This window comes from Taeniopygia guttata, chromosome 1, assembly GCF_048771995.1.
Source record: "Taeniopygia guttata chromosome 1, bTaeGut7.mat, whole genome shotgun sequence".
NCBI lineage: Eukaryota > Metazoa > Chordata > Aves > Passeriformes > Estrildidae > Taeniopygia > Taeniopygia guttata.
This window is the reverse complement of record NC_133024.1, coordinates 10,051,951-10,066,217: the sequence shown is the minus strand read 5'-3', so window position 1 is coordinate 10,066,217 and position 14,267 is coordinate 10,051,951. Positions and strand designations below refer to the sequence as shown.

Genomic DNA, 14,267 nt, shown 5'->3' with positions numbered 1-14,267 from the left:
AATTTTGAACAACTGAACAATTGTGTGACAGGTATTAAATATCGTAGCAGGCAGGATTAACTTCTACACCAGCGCAAGTTAGCCTGCCTCTGCTGATGTCAATTGAGTTTGAATCATTTATTCTAGCTGAGAATCTGTTTATTATAGTCCACACAAAACAGCTGACTCTAACAATGAAGTGAAAATATTATTATGAAGCAATATGTCTTCTATTGTATTTGAGCTGTTTGAGATGCAAACCTCTGGAACCTTCAAGAGTCCCAAAGTGCTTTCATTGTGTTATTTATTAAATAAAACATATCAGGAATATGTTAGTGGCACATTTTATGCCTAAAATAATTGTTTCTGACATTTTAATGTTGTAAAAATACTACCTACCTTTTTTGTTAACAAGATTCACAAAGATCAGTATCATTAATATTGTCAGAATCACACCTTGGAGTGTGACCTCATCACATTCATTGAAATTGAAACTGAAAATAGAAAGCCAATATATATTTTGAACTGAAAATAGAAAGCCAATGCAGATTATTTCTTAACACCAGAATGTGAAAGCTATTTTGGAAATTCTGAAGTATCACCCACTGAACTTAAGAGATAGGACAGGAAACACTATATAACAAGAAAAATGTAAGGCATTTACAGCTTGATACAAAATGTTTAATCTCATTAAGGTTCCTTATGACTACATAGTTCAGCCATTTGGCAAAATAAAAATGGATCTCAGCTCTCAGAGAGTTATTAGAATAGCTGCAGGATGAGTATAATAAAATTAAAACTTAGCTGTGCAAGTTATCCTTTAGATTTAATGTAAACCAGAAAATCTCAGTATTCTAGTAGCTAAAAAATAATGAAGAATAACTATTTAAGTTGCTAGCTATTCCACTGCAGTTATTTGCATCATCTAAGTGTCTTTCCTATATGTAGCCATGTAGGTATTTTCAAAACCTACTGCATTACAGATATTGTTCTTTGGCATGTAATTAGATTTTTTTTACAGCCCAAATGAGGAGCTCATAATCCTTTAAATAGCTCTGATCAATAGTGTAATTGAAAGCCTCCTAGCCAGAAGGAATCTTCATTTTCAAGGGTGTTATGGGTGAAAGACCACTACAGATTTCCATGACACTAAGGCTAAAGGTTAAATGAACACTTAGAGTTTCCACTGATCTGTGAACGGCTGTATTGTCTTCACAACTATGACTTGTAAATCTTCTCTAAAACATGTATGTGGTTACATTCCTACTACTTAGGTCCTCATTAGTAAGGAACCAAAACTAGGTTAGAGTTTAAAATAATATATATGTCAGAAGCATTATGAAGAACAGAGGACTAATAAAAAATAGCCACAAAATGGTGTGGGGATTGCTAGTTGCTTTTAAAACATATTAATTAGTTTCTTCTCATAGTTTTCTCCTAGCTGCAAACTTCTGTATCTGTTCCACAAAAACATTTTGTGTGCCCACAAACATACGTGCATGGTAAAACAGAAGCTGATTTCAAAATTACTTTATTTTTTAAAATGGTTTTGAAACTATTGGCCAATATCCATACATCTGCATATTCTGGTAACTGAAAAAATAACAGATTCCTTTCATAGTAAAATGCATCTTAATTTTTGAAGAGATTATAAGAAAAGGACAAATTCTATTTTCCTATAGATAATAATAAACCGTTCATTAACAGTTTATTCACTACAAATGCAGTTTGGATCAATTGAAACCATTAAATTTGGGGGATATGTGGTCAAATTACAATGGAAATGAAGAGGAAAACAAAATGAGGTCTTTAGTTTGGCATTTCCAAAGTCAAAATTTAAAAATAAATTTCGTGGTGAAATGATGCGTAAAATCAGACAAAAGTAAGGAAATCTACATCATGAACACTTATGATAGGGCAGGGTTCTGTCTGAAAGATGGAAAAGCAGAGCCCAATCCCTTGTCTGTCTTATTTTTTTGCAAAAGAGCTGCACAGGAAACTGTGAAATTGTTCTGAATTTCTCCTGTTTGAAACTGTCACACTTGCTATAAAACATATAGTTTGGATGAGGGCTAAGAATCATTGTGGTCAGATTTGTAGACAAGTAAACTATGAAATATTTATTAATAAATTTTACTACTTATTGAGGAGAAATTAAGATCTCCAAAATATTCTGTGCATGATTGACAAATAATAACACAAAACTAATTGGAAACTATTCCTTTTATGCAGAGCATAGACAGAGATGGAAGCACTTGGTTTATTTGCATGATCTGTCATAAGATTGTGAGCTGCATATTCATTTCTTGTGTTTGAAAGGATTGCTGAGATTCTTCAATTTCAAAATTGATTTTGCTTTTCCAGATGTGCATTAGACAGTGAATTACATGATAGCCTTTCAAGAAAATACAAGATTTGAATTTCAAATATGCTCAAGGCTCTTAGCACAGTCCATAATCAGCAAAATTATCACTCAGCTCAGCACATTTCATCACAGCTAGTAATCTCTTCTCATGTGAACACTTGAGTTAAAAATATTTCCAGTAAAGACTTGTAAGTGCAAAAATGTAACAACTGAAACGCTGCTATATATGGTATAATTAAGCACTTGTTTTTCTGCACATGACATGTTTTCATTCTGTATTGGAACTTCAATTGGATCTAAATTACTCTGGATCAAACAAAAATGTGTTCAAAATGAAAAAGATGGCTCGCCACTATTATTAAATCATTAACCAAACAGAAAAATTCTGGGCTAGGAAGTAAAACTGAAATCACCAGCCAAAAACTAGAACACTAATGCTAAAGCATATAGCTAGCACACACAGTGTTTATCTTTTATTATATTCTTAAAACTATTAAATTAGATTTCCCGGCTGATAAAAGTCATTAGCTCTCAGAACTTCTGCTCAGCATCAACCAAAACAGATTATTTAGACATTTATGGTTAACTTCCTAACTAAAAGCAATTAAAAAAATATCTGTGATCTAATGGTACATTTATTCACATAATCTCAGCTCCATAATGTTGTTTTGGCACTTTTCTTCTGACCTCATCTGCCCTTTGACTCTGGGATGAAATGGTATTTCTATAAAGCAATCTTGTATTATTTCATAATGATCATGCTGACAGTGGGTTCTGGAAAGCATTTGAAGAAGGCAGGCCCTGCACTCCTTGAGCAGCAGCCACCAGCCAATGCTCTCTCGAGCTATGTGGAATGCATGCTGCCTTTAATCAGAATTAACTGGAGATGAGCTTGCATTTCAGCATGGACGCTTTCCCTTGGCTTTCTAAACACACTAATGAAAATTCCAAAGAGATCAATTAGGATTTATTTTTTTTCCCCCACATAAGAAATAGATAAAGGTAGATCAAAGCCCTTGGCTGTCAAAAGCAAGAATTTCTCATCACTAGCATCCTTGAACCCGATTTGATCCACTCAGCGCCTGTTGCTGTAAATCTGTGCAGCATCAGCAGGTGTGACCATTTAACAGCTCAATGTCCTCCCAGCCAATGTTTGTGTGTTCTATTTATTCCAATCACAGTCATGGCCCTGAATCAGGCAGCACTATGGACAGATATTAAAAAATATTGCCTTTCCATTCCTTTTAAATGACCTTTTAATCTACATTTAAATTTGAATTGAATGAAAATGCATCATTTTGTCATAGACCACGAGAGAAAAGACTAAAAGAGATTGCAGAGCAAAGCCAAGTCTTTAGTCTCCAGAAACTACAGAAAAGTAACGTGCTTGAAGAGATGCAAGGATAAGGCAGAAATTATTTCCCCTTGTCATAAAAATATAGGCAGCTTTTGGAAAACAAAGAAAAGGCATCAAATTAATGCTCAAACCTCTATAATACGAGCCTGAACCTCTCTACCTGTCACTTGTGATGAATATGCTCTTGTGAAAAGGCAGATTATTCAAAATTAGACATCTTTTCAAACTTTCATGGTGCAGGCAGGTCTCTAAGGGAACAGTAAAAGTAGACCTCTGCATATAACAACAGTTTTAATGGCAAAAATTCATCAAAGTCTGTCAGGCGATATTTAATGTGTCAGTTAAGATAAGGAATAATGATGCTGGGGAATGCCACTGTCTCTGAGTATAGCAGGGATTCTCTTGTTTTCTTCGCTAACATGCAAGGATGCAAACTGCCTTCTATCCACAATAAGATGAAGAGGGATATCAACAGGATTCCTGACATATGAAAAGGATTCATATCTGTAGATGAGAAACCTCAAGGCAGGATGAGTATCAAACCCAAAAATTTGAAATTGAAAGCATCAAGACAGACCATGTAATTTTTTTCCTTTCCTGAAAACTCTTCTCTGCCTATGGATTTTCATGACTTTTTTCACACCTACCCCTACTGAGGCATTCTTAGAACACAGCTCTGAGGTAGGGGCTTTATTCATGAAGGGACTAAAGGGCTACATGTTGTAGGCAGTCCAAATCTATGGTATTCCGCCACCTTCAGAGAAACTATGTTGATTTAATTGAGCTAAGGACACATCCCCTACTCGTCTAAGATAGAACTTGCAGGAATAGAGATGCATTTTTTTGCACCTCAGTTCACTGCCTTAATAACAAACCTATTAATTTTTTTTTTCAGTCCTATCTTAGCTCTAGCAAACCAAGCAGCTTCATTTCTCACCAAACCTATTCTAAGCTGGTTCGTCCCTTTTTTCCATTGTTAACAATTTCTTGCCTCTAGAAAGCAACTAAGAGGCAAATTAGACTTTGATGTCTCTTTTACTCCATACACAAATACAGAGACCTTTTCTCACTTTATTTCCTACAGAAAATTGTCCATTTACTTGTATGATTTATTGATCTCATACACCTTTATTTACACTGATTTTAATGTACTTTTGACAGGAAAGAAACAATAGGAATTTCTAACAGCTCACCATCAGTAACCTCCAGCTGAGCCTTTGCTAAAATGCTTCCAGCAACCGTCAGTGCTTGACAAATGTAGTAGCCTGCATCAGACCTCTGGATGTTGGTAATGGTGAGGTCCCCGGTTGGTGACACAGAATATCTGCTGTTGGGCTGCAGAGGCTGGTTTGGGAAGAGTAGGTTCTGCAAAGACAATTCATCTCACATCAATTCCAAGCACAAAAGCACCACTTTTCCTTCAGCTACAGAGACAATGACTTTTCCTTAAAAGTACTATAAATAATCGAGGACAAAAAGTAAGTGTGGTTCTGACTTTATGAACACATAGAGCTGCTTTCCCTGCCTTGGGCAACTCACAGTTTAAATTAGAAACAGCCTTTTGACAGCTCACAGTGCTGTGTTCTGACTGGGATGTAGGCGAGGAGACACTTTCCAACAATCACACTTGAGTGATTTATATTTGTGACACATTCATCTTCATTCTGAATGCAATTGTAGTAATATACTCAGCTATCAAACAAGAAGGGCATCACACTACAGCAAATACTAGAAAACTAGCAGCAAGCATTGAATCCTGGAAACTGGAGGGAGAAGAGCACTATTGTTTGGCTATGAAAACATTCCGAGAAAATGAGAAAGTAAGAGCATGGTACATAAGGCTGAGAGGAAGATAGAAGCATGTCATAAAGTAGGAGAAGCTGAGAGTTTAAAGGAGACGTAAAAGGAAATTAAAACTGTGATAAACCAAAGGAGAAGTGCAGCATAGAGCCTGGAGGGCAAATAGGAAGGGTATTAATCTGATGTGGAAATCATCAGAGGGAAAAAAAAATCATGTAGGATAAGATATCAGTTAGCACAAAACAGGGAGATTAGTTTTTGCCTTTGGGCTGGATTGGAGAAAAGAGAGACGTCAATAATAATAACTGGAATGGCTCTAGTAGTCATTGCATATGATGAAGGACTGAATGAATCAATACTACAGACCCGAGAAGGTTTTAGTGGTAAGAGCTGTGTTTTCAAGGAAAATGTCATACCCTCTGGCATAGCTCTTGTGAATAAATAAGAACAGGAAAAGGAAGGCCATGTGAAGAGAAAGGTCAACAGAGTTGCCCAATGGGATAGAAAGGAGAACAGCTTAAACAATAATTAAACAACAGTAATTCCAGTAAAATGGGATCTAGATTTTATGTCAACTCAATGAGACTCTATGAAAAATAGAGTTGTTTGCATCAGGAATGCCCCAAAACACTGTTACCAGCTGTGATAAACTTTCAGTCATTACTGCAGCTCTGGCTAGCTCTGCTGTGCTTTCTAACAATGACTCCCTACTAACTTTTCAGCTTGTCTGTATTGACTGAAAAAAAAAAAAATCTAAAAGTGCAAAGTAGGGTATTAAAAGAATTTTCTGCAGATACACTTCTTCTGAAGCAGACCTTGATGGTTTACAATAATTATTTGAAGCTGATATGCAACAAACAAGTAAGAATTCAAATAAGAAACAAATCCTATTTTTAAGTGAAACTCATGCCTTTATCTCTATGCTTTTGGCAGTAAAAGGAAAGAGATATGCTTTAAATAAGATCCAACACTCCAAGTATCCTTATAATTGTATTAACCTATTTAGCCTACTGGGTTACTCGTCACACTAGGCTTTTCTTTTACTGCCTTTCAATAGCAATGTTTAAGAAATTTAAACCAGCAAATTTTCCCTCAAAACTCAATATTCATCCAGTAAACAGATAATAGGTCAGATAATAGGAAAATAAGGTGTTAAAATTCTGAAACAATTTGAGGTTATAAGATTAAGTCGGTCTCAAATAATTGCCCTGTTTTCTGAACTGCCTTGAAACTTTCAGAATTACTTCTGCCTGGCACAAGATACCTACTGGATTATGAAAACTGTATTATATCTACTGTATTATGAAAACTTCAGTAAATATTATGAGAAGGAGGAGAAATCTGACATAGCTGATCTTTACTTTAGTTATCACTCATTATGTAAAGTGTAAAAACAAACTGAATGCAAAAGACAGTGCAAGGATGAAGCTCCTAATTCTTAAGAGAAAAATAGTTGAGAACCCTCTTTGTCACTTCATTAGAAAGGGGAATCAATCCTTGGTTATATCTTCAGTATGAGCTTCTCTGTCCTGGAAAGGTACCATGTTCCAGTGAATACTCCACTCATCAAGAGGAGTTCACCAGTGTCTTAACTCCTCCCTTCAAAGACCAGACAACTATGAACTATAACTTGTCCTAAATTATAGTACCATTTTAAAATGCTTTTCACAATTTCACTGGTTTTAATTAGCTGTGGGGTTGCTCATCTGGGCACAATGGTGGCATGCTGGGCTGCAAACAGAGGGACCAGAGCCATCCCTGATATAGTACCACTAAACTTATCTCAAGGAAGGATTGAATCCACGGAGTCTAAAGGTTACACATGCCCTGCCCTCACACGTGTCAATGGCAAGCGGCTGTTGGGCTCTGGGCAAAAGGCTACCAAGCACAAAGAACCAGCTGTTTATACACAGGCTGGCACAAAAAATTACTCAGGAGGGAACAGCTACCCTCCCTTCCAGCTGGTTGTGCTCAAAAACACAGGATGGAGAAATGGATTCACAACCAAAAATGCCCTACAACTACTGGAAAGGGATACCATGACTGTATAACATTATTTTGAACACTGAAAGTGATGCTGCAAACAGGTCCCCTAAAAGCAGAAGCAGCATTGTAGAGACAGGCAACAATTTATAGCTGGGAGGCAAAGGTGAAAAGTCCTGTAATTTGGCAAAATATCCACTCTCCATTGCTATGATGCTACATTATGTGGAAACTCACTCACTCTGTGGGTTCTCACTGCAAAATATGGCAAGTTATACACTGAGATGGCAACCCCAACCTGTGTTACTTCACTGATTGTCAATTAAGATTAACATGAGAATGCTGTAAAACTACATTGAGCCATGTTTCAAGGTTTGATTATAAAACATGCAGGTATCAATTTTTATGTTGCATTTATTTGCCAAAAAAGACTATTCTAACCCTTAGGGATCTGGTTCTCAATATGGTAATTAATTTTCCAGGTTTGTAATTAAGCAGCTTCAACATTGTACAATCAGTAGGTAATAACATTCAATTAAAGACACAAGATGCATTTTCACCTTAAAATGTTTTTACCCTTGAAGTGATACCAATGGAAGAGGATAAAATAGAGTATTAACACTTTTCAATTACGCTAAATGACTTTAATCCTGAAAATGATGTCCTACTTTAATTAGAAGCTCTTCTCTTTATTACAGCATGATGGATGTCCACTTTATTAGATTCAAGTGTGACACTATAAGCTCACTTTACATAAACATTACCATGCTATTAAAATGCTCTACAAGGAAGGGGTTTGAAATGTTTGCTAGCACATCAGTACTTCCTACTTTAATTTCAATGTGCTATGCTACCTTCCCCTTGGAAAAATTGTCACCTTAGTGAGACTGACAATACTGTGCTTTTCCAGGATACGACCCTTGGAGGCTAGATCTAAATTTCTCTAAATATTATACTGAGAGATATACACTGAAGGTTAAGCTTGCACTCAGACAATAAAATAATCACACCCATAAAGTAATAGTTTCATGCCTTTGTAAGTCAATGAGACAGCAGAGCACAAAATGCAGTCAGCCTGGTCCTGTCATTCTGGACCAGTTTTTTGGTCTCCTGAGTGGATGAAGCAGAAGCAGGTGGGGCAGAGCAGGAGAGCTGAGGTTCAGCTCTTATTTCACGGTTTACCTGAGCGGGTACACACAAGGCCTCCAGTAAAGAAATGTGGCATCACATTCAGATACTGAGCTGTAAGTTACTATGGGCTGACAGCAGCACCAATTTCTGCCTCACAGATTTTGCCTTCAAAAAGGATCAGGTAAATATTTCCAAACCAAATCTGGAAATTTCTTCAGATAATTTTACTGAAGAAAGCATCTGTGTGTTCAAAACCTTTATTTGTATGCTCTATGAGAAAATGCCAATGCAAATCAGCTTGCTGGATATATTTTGCTTGATCATGTCTAGACAGGTTGTGAACTGTAATTACTGGCTCTGATTAGTTCAAATTTGAGTCATACCTTTTTTTATCTGCTGTGCCTGTCTCACCCACCTGTTTGTTGGGGGCTTCAGAACAAAAAGCCTTTAACATATATACTGTTTCCCTCTACTCATCTATACAGTGCCTAGCACAGGTTTCAACAACTTAAATGGCCTTTGTATTCTTTAAAGTATTAGAAAAAAAGTGACACAAATTTCAGTAGAGAATAGTGATAGTTTAAAAAGACATATTTCTTTGAAAGATGAAAAGAACTCTGAAAGATAATGTAAATATTTTTCCTTAAAATTAAACAATATAACTATTTAGAAAGACTTGAAAGACTTATAGGGTGCTTGCAACTTACCTGACTTCCTTCTTTTTGCCAGAAAACAGCTGGCTGGGGATTTCCTTTTGTTTCACAGGGAAAAGTCACAGTTCGACCCTGGGCTACAATCTGGTCTCGTGGTCTCACCACAAACTGTGGGGGAGCTACAAGGTAAGAATAACCATGGTGTAAGTTTAGGATATTTTGCAAGGGAGAGAAAGGGAATATTGAAGGGAAAAAGACAACATTATGGAGATTTGTTTTATGTCAGAGGACATGACACCAGAAACATTCATTAGTATAGACAGAATTCATATATAAACAGAAACAACAACAGCGACAGAGAGCAGCAATATATGTATGTGACATCCCCAGGTATTAAAAAAAATTTAAAAAGGAAAGAAACATTACAACCATACATGCTAGAGTAAATTCTGATGACATTAAATGCTAAAGAGCAGGAGTCAGGTGTGTATATTGCTGAGTCTGGATGTATTCTACCTTTGCTCTGGGAAGGTATCAGCACCCTCAGATCCTACACTTCACAGAGCTTGCTGTACCTATCGTGTACTGCAACATATGAATTAGGATAAACAGACTGCCTTTCTCAATCTGCACCTCTGGACTTTTAAAAATGATTATGAAAGGAGAGGAAGGTCTGGATGACAGCAAAAGAATCCAAGTTCAACAGCTTCCTTACTCTTAGCAGCAATATGGTAAAGAATAGTGTGGGGAAAAGGACTTGCTGTAAAAAGAATCATTGCTAAAAGAACAGGAACCTGGAAAACCCAGGTTTCAGCTAGTTTAAAGAGTAGAGAGAAGCAAGAGTTGAAGAGTTGATGGGGAGAGCCGAGTGGTGAGTAAGAAGGAATAGGTATTTAAGGAGGTAAGGAAGACACAAGGAAAAGGAAAAAGGAGACTGGAGTTAAAACAAGAAAGAAGAAGCAGGGCTGGCTCTGTTTTCAAGTCGCTGGCATTAACAGTGTTCAGTCATAGGGGACCAGGAAGCACAGTCAGAAGTGAACGATTTCTAAGAGAGTGGCATAGTCTGACTTGTCTGGAGGGTAATGGTGGGGAATTGAGAGTCAGTGCTTTAGTAGTGAAGGTAGAGAAAAGGTGCTAATGAGTATAAAGAGAATGGGGAAGAAATGTTAGAGGATTTGAGATAAAAAAACTTGAAATCAGTAGCTATGTTTAGCATGATGTGGAAGTAAAGCAAATTATTTTTCTATGTGGGACATGAAAACTCTCCACTCTTGGTTCATCACTGGAATTTGTACTCTTTTGCATATTTTAAAAATGCAAGCAGCATCTCCAAATATTCTTATCAAAAGACTAGCTAACTTTTGGGGCAGGCTGAAGCAGAGGAAAAAAAGGCACAAGAGAAACTCAAACGCCTCAACCCACTCTTGTTCTCTTCTATTCCACTATTGGTTTTGTGGGTGTGCAGAGGGATGGTTTAGGAATACTAAGCTTTCAGGTAAACAGAATTTAAGTGTTTTAGAAAACCATATTTTCAGCATTATAATTACAAACTATTTAATTAGGCACGAAGAGCAATCAAGACCCAGCTTCCGATTACACCTGCTGACAGCACAGACACAAACCTGCTAACTGCATAGAAATGTGAGCAGACCTGACTCTCTTGAAACACACGTTGCAGTTATCTCATGAGGTACTTCCCAAGGCTTTACAGATCAGCAGGAGTCTAAAGAGCATCAGTTGAGTAGTGCTGGTACTCAAAACAAGTACTTAATAAACATGAATCACAATCAGTTGAGAAGGTAGAGGGTATTTCCTTCTGCCTCACACTCCTAAAGAGAGGTTTGGGCCCCTCTGGAGAGAAATGTCCACCTCTTCCTCCACTTTAGGAGGTGTTAATCTAATGAACAGGCAGGAGTAAGGGTGAGGTGCCCTCTTGCTGCCTGCTCACGGCCACGTGTTTTGAGCTTTCTATAAGGTGTTGCCAAACATACCTAGGAACTGAACTCATGCTACACCACTCCTCAAGTGCTGAGCTGCAGTGAGTTACTTGGGTTTCCCTCTCCTTGTATAACCCAGCATATCCACATGAAACCCCCACAGGTGCCAGGAAATGCAGTGTTCTAGTCAGGGCAGTGTTAGTGTGGCCCCAAGACCACAATCTTCCTATGGTGCCTAAAATCCTGGTGTCAGAAGACTATCCCATAGATCTATCCTAAGCAGGATGGATAGCTAAATTCACTTCTTAGGCTTGCCTGGTGCCCTGGGGGGGTGCACAGACAGTGCTCTCAGCTCAACAGAGGCAAGAAGGGCATGGCATTTCCATGAGCCTGTCCTTCAAATCATGTAACTGAGTAAATGCAAGGGAGGCAAGTATAAAAGTTCATCTGAAACTCACACACACACAGATCTCTACTGTAAATCCATAATTCAGAGCTCTAAACAGGTACCACACAACTCAATTTGTCACTGTAGAAGAACTTCCAAGGATGAAATTAAGGTAACTTGGTAGTCAAGGAACAATGAAATGAGAAAAAACACACCCTGGTTTCTACCTAGTTTCCAGTTTTTGATCTGTTCCTAGTTTTCAACATCTCTCACTTTCCTAAGAGCAAAGAAAGAACTTCCTTTTTCTTTCTTTTTTTTTTTTTTTTTCCCAATCAGACCAGGAAAATAAATCTGTGGCTCTGACATGGCATGATCTTGCTGCCTAATCTCTCCCTGCCACACACCAAGTCCTCTCCACTGTTTGACCATACTATATGAGCAGATATTTGGCCTCACAGTTACTAGGTCAGGCTTTCTAAAGACTCCAGCAAAAAATCACGTATAGTTATGCAACAATATCTTTTCTAGCTTGCTCTGCAGCCCTGATTACTAGAAATTCCCTATAAAAATAAATGAATCAGAGCTTTTACTCCCATTAAATAGAGCACAAAACCAGTTTCTTCAGCCAAACTATTTAGCACCATAATTTTAAAGGACATGAAAAACATTCTTTTTGAAAACTAAATTTTTTTCATGATAAAAAAAAAATATTCAAAGATGAAGTTATATAATGAAGGAAATCTTCATTTTGTCATAGTTTGTTGTCATATTCAAGTATAGATCTGTTTACAGACAGCCTCTGACAAAAATACCATTGTTTACAGCATTTAAAGACTGTTTTCATCATATCAGTTTTATCTGTCAATTTCTAGTTGAATTTGAAAACTGAAAGCAACAGCTAGTAAGTGCAAGAGTAATTCTTGGTCAAATGTAGCTACCCAAATACTGTGACTGTCATTATCCCCAGAGAATGCAGCATGACCCTGCTCAAAGACAGCAAGTCTCCTTTGACAGAATAAGCACTTGGGCTCTTCAATTTTCCTAAAAAGAGAGCTCATTATGTTCACATATGAATGCTGTTTATAAATACAGACAAATATTATTACTTCCATTCTGCAGAAGGGTTAAGTGAGATCATGACTTTCTCAAAGCGTGGCTTCAGTGGAACATTGGGCAAAATTTATTCAAGCCATTATCACTGCTCTCAAAGTAGGTGAATTTCTAAAACATTCTGAAAGCGTACAGTTAGAGAGGAAACAGCAGTCTCGATATGCTTCAGCTGTTAAAATTATGTGGTACTTTAATGCTTAGTTCAAGCTAAACATTAAGATCATTAGAAGACTATTATTTTCTACTATTTCAGATGTAACATAAACTGGATTGGAAGAAGCAGAGTAGAAAACTTCTTGCTTAACTGACATCTGAAAGTCAAAGACACTGGCTCTAAAATGAAATATATTGCTTAGATTCTAGCAGACTAGCCAAAAATATAGGGAAAAAAAGAACAATTAAGATTACAGACCCAATATACTTCTGTTGAAACTTGCCTTTTTTTTTTTATGAGAAATTTAAATAGTACACAGTAAATTAGATTTGATTTTTGGCAAATTATGCTTTGATACTGCATTCAGCAAGTGCTGGCTTCAATCAATGTCACACTAGAGCTCTGTTATGCTAATAGATGATATGGAAATCAGATGGTTGAACATGAATAGAAAGCACAGGCCACGTACGAGAGGGCTTTGAGATGAGGGGATGGGGGGGACCCTAAGGTTAATCACATCATGTTCAGAACTGTTTTTACAGCACAGAACAGTATTCCACTGCAGGAACTAAAGTGCAGATAGAAAAGCATGAGCAGCAGTGAGCATTAGTTATGTTGTGCAAAACGGGAAGAGTGCATTCTGTTGGACTCTTTTAGAATGTTGGTGGTTTATGCATGACTAAATGGATATTTTATGCTCTTAATAAATGTATATGAGGGTAGCCCCTGCTCTGGTGTTAAAAAGCTTTAAAAAATACCAAAAAATGCTGCATATTATTTTAAAGGGATTCCTTAACTCTACTCCAATCTTAATAGTTAGCAGAATCTCTAATCTGATAGGATGGATTTTATGCATTTCTTAGTACTGCTGCTGAATACTAAAGGTTACACTGAGTCAACAGGAGCTGATAAAGCTGCTGATGCAGAAAAGCATGACTGAGACAGAAAGTTCATCCCTTGTAGGTGAACTCTGGTCATCTGATAAAAAATGTGACAGAATACTCAGAGGGGGAGGGGAAATTTAATATATAAAAATGTGAATTCATAGCAAAAAAGTACACTGATCTAATATCAGGTACTAGCAACATTTTTTTTTCCAGTGACAATTTTCTCAGCTGACCTTGTGATTTGGATTTGACATGGAATTCAATGATTCTACAGGGATTTTATTATCATAGCTTGCTCACAAGTTATGATAATAAAATATATGAACCCAAATTCCCTTGGGTTCATATATTATATTGATGATTTTTACTAAAAGTAGATATTGTAGCAAGTTTTTTTTTCTAATATTTTTACTGCAAGACACAGGATCAACGAATGAAGGCAAATTGTAGGAAGTTCAAGTGCTGGGTCCTGTACTTGACTCACAACAACCCCAGGCAGTGCTACAGGCTTACGGAAGAGTAG

At 37.0% G+C, this 14,267-nt stretch overlaps 1 protein-coding gene across 23 annotated transcripts in view; it reads right to left on the bottom strand.

Moving 5' to 3' along the window:
- Positions 1-14,267, bottom strand: part of ROBO2 (roundabout guidance receptor 2) — a 1,029,224-nt gene that overhangs the window by 96,271 nt on the left and 918,686 nt on the right. For all 23 annotated transcript variants that reach the window (XM_032751027.3, XM_072936785.1, XM_072936791.1 and 20 more), the window contains 2 exons: positions 9,323-9,447; positions 4,895-5,066 (listed from right to left, as the gene is read on the bottom strand). In XM_032751027.3, the coding sequence (XP_032606918.3) occupies positions 4,895-5,066; positions 9,323-9,447 (297 nt within the window). The remainder of the gene's footprint in view (positions 1-4,894; positions 5,067-9,322; positions 9,448-14,267) is intronic.